Source organism: Tamandua tetradactyla, chromosome 7 (genome assembly GCF_023851605.1).
Source record: "Tamandua tetradactyla isolate mTamTet1 chromosome 7, mTamTet1.pri, whole genome shotgun sequence".
NCBI lineage: Eukaryota > Metazoa > Chordata > Mammalia > Pilosa > Myrmecophagidae > Tamandua > Tamandua tetradactyla.
The window spans coordinates 83,884,257-83,890,643 of NC_135333.1; the positions used below are offsets into that span (position 1 = coordinate 83,884,257).

The 6,387-nt window shown below is 32.2% G+C and overlaps 1 protein-coding gene across 1 annotated transcript; it reads left to right on the forward strand.

Annotated features, from left to right (window-relative positions):
* The first annotated feature begins 471 nt into the window (after positions 1 to 471).
* On the forward strand, positions 472 to 3,712 carry IAPP (islet amyloid polypeptide). Its single transcript, XM_077167940.1, has 2 exons — positions 472 to 551; positions 3,523 to 3,712. Exons 1-2 carry the CDS (start codon positions 472 to 474, stop codon positions 3,710 to 3,712), a joined length of 270 nt encoding a protein of 89 aa, XP_077024055.1.
* The last annotated feature ends 2,675 nt before the right edge of the window (positions 3,713 to 6,387 follow it).

Below are 6,387 nucleotides of genomic sequence, written 5' to 3' on the forward strand. Positions count from 1 at the left end.
GAATGACTAGTTAGCAAGTGGGGAGGGGGGAGGGATACTCTAGTGGATGCAAGCTTGGGATTTTTTTTCTTGAAGCTTTCTTGCTATCAAAGGCATTTTCTGATATTGCTGACACTGAAACATTAAAAGGTAAAGAATGCATTTTTTTCTGAGAAAGTATTATTTATTCGGGGAAGAGCAGAATTTGAATTAGAGCAGAATTTGAATTAAATATGTGGTTATTTCAAATAAAAGCTAAGGGATAATATCAATTTTGCAGATTGTTTGCATAAGGAAAATGGGAAATTGAAAATATTTGGAAATTGCCTGAACAATATTAAGGGACTATAGCAATAGACTATTCTTGTAGATTATGTCTCTCTTTTAGAATTAATTAATTAATTAATCTAATTTAAAATTTTATCAAGTCAAAGCTATAAGAAGTTCTTTATTTCAGTGCTGGCTTATTCTTTTCAGAAAATTTGAGAAGCAATGTGCACCCTAAAGCTGCCAATAGTTCTCATTGTGCTCTCTGTTGCATTAAACCATCTGGAAGCTATACCCATTGGAAGGTTAGTACCGTCAAAATGTTTCTTTTGTAAAGCTTTGGAAAAAGTAGAAGTAAATACTGCTACATAACTAACTGCCCATATGGCATTAAATTCCAGGTTGAATCATACTTCAGAATACCTTAAACTGATCAACTGTCCCTTGAATTCTGTGTTCTTTAGAGATTAATACAGTGTTTGGTGGATCTTTCTGATGGTACTTCTGACAGACAGGAATGGATAGTTCCAGCTTTGTCAAGAAATATGCTGTGGGAATTTACAGAGGCAAAGCTAGAACAACAAGTAGGAAAAACCAAAAGGTAGTCATTTCTACTGTGTTAGCCTCATCCTAAAGCAAACTGAGAAACACTTAAGTAAAGCATATATTTTATATCAGGGGGAATTTTACTGCATATTTACATAAGATTTTTTCTCACAGAAGTGTGACAATCTCCAAAGCTTTTGCATCTGCTTCTGGAAATTGAAATATACAGAATTAAGCTGGGAAAAATTAAAGATTTTAAGAAGTTAAACAGAAGAACTAGTGAAAAAGCCATTTGCTATCAGGGAATTTATTCTATATTATTAGCTGTTGTGTGACTACAACAGAATTATAAAAACTTACCCTCCATGATATTACTTCTGAGCAGCTATAAATGTAAATTAATGCCTCTTGAAAATATCATCCATATGTAACATGTGCATCTGGCTTTGCCAAGAGGGCATATTTTGAAAGGTATTATGTCATTTAAATGATAATTTTAAGGAAGTTTAAAACTATGTCAGGTGAAAATGTTAGCAGTAATTACCACTTTCAAATGGCATGCCTTTAGATTTTTAATTCTCCACTTATTTCAAAATTCTGAAGTCCAATTTCATGCATATATCATAAATAGTATAATGAGGATTTCTTTGTGCCTAAATTAGTTTTGACACTATATATTTTCATGGGACGGAACTTGTATATTCTTTAAGACCAAGGAGAATTAATTTTACTCTTGAAAAGAGTTTGTTGTATTTCACACTAGAACTCTTCTCATTAACATTATTAGCATCTTGTCTTTATTTTCTTTCCGGATGCTTTTTTTATTGGGGTGGAATCTATGGCTATATGCAAAGATTTTTAGAGTACCTACATATAATAAATAGCAAGAAACATTGGAAGATTTTCCTTGTCATTTTAGGGCTTAGCTAGTTTACAGGATGTTCTTCTTGGAACTGAATGTAGTGTACAATTGGCTTTTTCACAGATAAAAATAACTTTAAAACTGACATGAAGTTTCCAATAGATTAGCAGAACAATTGAGTGATGACAGGAAAATTATCAGTGTTACTTAGTATTTCTGTCTCTATCTTAAATCTTTTCTTTCATTAGATATAGACATTTGCTAATCATCTTTACTTACTATATCTTTATAGACATTTGCTTATTATGAGGTGATTTTTAACCAGAAATAGGATAGTATACACCATTATTATCATATTATTCTCATACTAATCTTAACAATCTCTTACTTCGAATTGTTCAAAATATAACTAAAATATTCTAGTAATTGCTTTATAATGTGTTTCCTGAAATCAGTGCCTTTGGTAATTTTTTAAAGGGAGAGGATTCATCATCCTCACCTGTTCAATCATGTAATATTTTACAAATTTCATAAAAAACAGAAAACCTACATAGAAAATGTCTCAAATTCTAAATACCTTAAAAATTAAAAAAACAATGTAAATTTATTATTCAATGTCATTTTTCTAATGAAATCAGTCATCTCATTTGAGATTTTTCCAACTTTTGTACATTTATTAGATGGGAGTAAGAGGTAACAAACTGACATTACAAGCTATCCCAGAAAGGTCATATTATTTATGTTTACCCACCAACTATTTCACACTAGGTTGAATACCTGCTTGGCACATAACAAAGGGCAGTCAAAAATCAAGTTACAAAAAAAATAAAACAAATTACATAGGGGCCAAGCTCTAGTCACTAATTGGACAGCCACACATGAATGTTGATTAAGATAAGGGACAACCCAGGCTATTTTAAAACCCTTGAAATTGCGAAGTTTTTATAGAGAGACAATTTAAGAGTTCTAGTTTGACCAATAGTCATCACTGCTCAAAATTTCATAAAGTCAACAATATCTGCATATGTGGTTCCAAGTGTTCATTAGCTTTAAATCTAGTGTTTGTTAGTAGCAGGCAGGCAGGACTTCTCTGCTCAATGAGGAAAGATGCCAAAAGGTAAGGGTGCCATGTCTTTGCTAGCCCTTTCTGCTGCGTTTTTGCATCTTAATGATTAGTTTGAATAGAATCTTATATATGCTGAAGAATAGGTGGAGATAAAAAACCTTGTTTGGGGAAGCAGTTTCACAATTTAAAAAAAACAACAAAACTGAAGGCTATAACTAAAGTTCATATTTATGTTAGAAATAATAGAACTCCTGCAATAGTCAGAGTGCCCTAATAGGTGATCAATTTGATTCCTTTTGAAACTGTAATTCATGATATTTCTCTCTTAATGCCCTGATTCAGTGATCTCAGACAACTTAATAAAACTTAACTAATGCTGCTTAATTCTTGTGGGAAATGAATATATAATTTTTTGAAAAACAAATTTCCACATATTCCAAAGTTACAGATAAATTTTACATTCTTTTTCATTTTGTATGTGGGGAAATGCGTCAGTAGGGTTAGAAAACTATAAAACAAAAGCACATTTTTTTCCTTGTCTGAAACTTAACCTGAATCTCCAAAGGAAAAAAATTATACTAAGAAACGCAAAACTGACTCTAAATATCCTAATCAAATATTGGTTCCACTGCAAGGTGTCAAAATTTTTTTTCAATCATCTAGATATTTGCAAATCAAAACATTGAGTTACTATGAAAAGAGTTCCTTTAGTTTTTATCAGTATGAGATATTTGGCATCACATAGCTAGAACCAATTCAGATTGTAAGTCTCTAATCTTTCACATTTATGTGATGATACCAGTCATCAGGTGGAAAAACGGAAATGCAACACTGCCACCTGTATGATGCAACGCCTGGCAAATTTTTTAGTTCGTTCCAGCAACAACTTTGGTGCAGTTCTCTCTCCTACCAACGTGGGATCCAACACCTATGGCAAGAGGAATACAGTTGATGTTTTAAATAGAGAACCATGGAATTACTTACCCCTTTAGGGATCAACTTCCTTCTGCAGTCCTCATTGCTTTATGTATAAAACTCTAGTGATTTCCTGTATTATTTAACAGTGCCTTTTAAATTTCCAGTGTGAGCATTTATGTCTGTGTATTCCCTGTTTCAGTTACCAATACATATATACAAGTCAAGAATTGTTCTGAATTTAATATTAAAGTCCCAAAATAAAAAGGCAAGATTTTTAAAGATGAAATGTATTAAACATTAGAAAACCGGCAATTGTAAGTACCGTTATTAAGCAATCCCTTTCTGCTTCAGATCACTAAAATGCAATGATGCTGTTTTTAAAAATCAGTAAATAAAATACTACTACTGACTCAGTCAAAATGTTTTAAAAATTCAATTCTATGTTGTACTTGCTGGTCCTAAGTGGTTATTTAAAAATATAAAAGCAATTTGTGTCCATGAGGATTTAATTGTGTATTATCATCAGTGATATTTTTTTTAATGCATATGTGCTTTTATTCTGTTTAAGTGACTTTCAGCAAACTACACTCAACTTCTTATGAAAAGCATTGCAAAAGCAATTTATATTTCTGTATTAATCATGTCTTCAATTAAAAGACCACATAATTCTGGAAATATGTGCTGTATGCCAACTTATTTTCTTTGTTAAATTAATTAGACATTTCTGATAGAGAAATGCATTTGATTTTTTGTTTTGTTTTGTTTGTTGGAAAAGAGCTGTGATACTAGACGTGAAATGCAAATGTCTTTTTAGGTTAGATTCAGACAAGGTATCAGCTCTTCCCTTGAAAATAACATTAATTTTTATAAACTCTTATTATGCTGCATTATGCCATTTCTAAAAGCACCCAATTTATATATTTTAAAGAGTAGAAAAGAGAAGTAGCATGTCAGTCTAGGTAAGAATCTGTCTTGTTGAATTGGTTTCTACATTAAATTTTTCCCCTTATGAATTGTGCCTTAAATTAACAAATTATAAGTTACTGGTTTTTCTATGTGAGTGTACACAAATAAAAGAAGTGTATCATGAATTTTTATCATATATTGCACATTGAAATAAAAAATAAGTGCTTAATTCCTATTTGTGATGTTCAACTGTTGGCTGTTCTTTCAAAGTGGACTCAAGTTCAACTTTTCTAATCGAATAAGGTGCCATGAAATTATAAACTCTTAACTTTACTTATTTAAAATTTTTCACATACTAGTGTACTTTAAATAAAGTTTTACTGAATCTCACATTTATATTCAGGTTAGTTTCAACTCTCCAATTTATCTTCAAGAAACAACAAAATATTTAATGATTGCATATGATGTTAATGACTTTGTATATGGCAGCATAGAGTTACCAAGAGTAAAAACAGAAGAATGTACAGATAGTAACCTAAAAACCTCCAGTGCTAAGAAATAGGATATAGTTAGAGGTGACTGTATAACTAATTATCCCAATTCGAAAACTTTCTTTTATTGACAAATCTTCACAAACATACAGTCCAAACATGGTGTAAAATCAATGTCATAATATTATATAGGTGTGTATTCATCACCACAATCATTTTTATAATATTTGCATTACTCCAGAAAAAGAAATAAAAAGAAAAACTCATACATCCCATACTCCTTACCCTTCCCTCTCGTTGACCACTAATATTTCCATCTACTCAATTTATTTAACCCCTTATCCCCCCTATTATTTATTTATTTTTTATCCATTTTTTAAAAATTCATCTGTCCATATCCTGGATTAAAGGAGTATCAGATACAAGTTTTCACAATCACAGGGTAATATTGTAAAAGCTATATCATTATACTAATCGTCTTCAAGAATCAAGGCTACTAGAGTACAGCTCAACAGTTTCAGGTACTTCCTTCCAGCCGCTCCAATACACCATAAGCTAAAAAGGGATATCTATATAATACATAAGATATAAGAATAACCTCCAGGATTACCTCTCTACTCTGTTAGAAATCTCTCAGCCACTGAAACATTATTTTGTCAAATTCTTACTTTCTCATTTTGGTCAAAAAGGCTTTCTCAATCCCATGATGCTAGGTCCTGCCTCATCCTGGGAATTCTGTTTCACACTGCCAGGGAGATTTACACCCTTGGATGTCCAATGTAGGGGGGGAGGGCAGAGAGAGACCACATCTGAGCAACAAAAAAGGTTCTTTGGGGGTGACTCTTAGGCATAAATTTAAGTAGGCTTAGCATATCCTTTACACGAATAAGTTTCAATCCCAAGATTGAAGGCTCAGCCTATTGATTTGGTTGTCCCCACTGCTTGCAAGAATATCACAAAATCTCCAAATAGGGAAGGTGGATATTTCTTCCTTTCTTCCCAGTCCCCTAAGGGGAGTTTGTAAATACTTCTTGATTCACTGCCCAAATTAGTCTGGGGCATATCAGGGAATCACACTAACCTGGACAAACCAACAAGACCTCATGCCCTATTCAAGATCCCATGTACTTATGGTGTTCAACTAAACTGACCATACAAGTTAAATTAGCTAATGCGCTACCCAAAATATAAATTTTGCACCAAATAAAAATCTCTTCTTTTGGTCTCACAGAAGTTGAAGTTTTAAAATATGGATGATATCATCCTTTACCTGGTATTCTAATTTACCTTAGTCCTATCCAGATCAGCTTCATTCATATCCCTAGTAGAAGTCAGATTCCCTTTTCCTACTT

Excerpts from the sequence above, each read along its gene's own strand:
- IAPP (XM_077167940.1), top strand. The coding sequence starts at position 472 with ATGTGCACCCTAAAGCTGCCAATAGTTCTCATTGTGCTCTCTGTTGCA. Across the intron at positions 552-3,522 it reads GAAGCTATACCCATTGGAAG|TCATCAGGTGGAAAAACGGA; the intron begins GTTAGTACCGTC and ends TGATGATACCAG.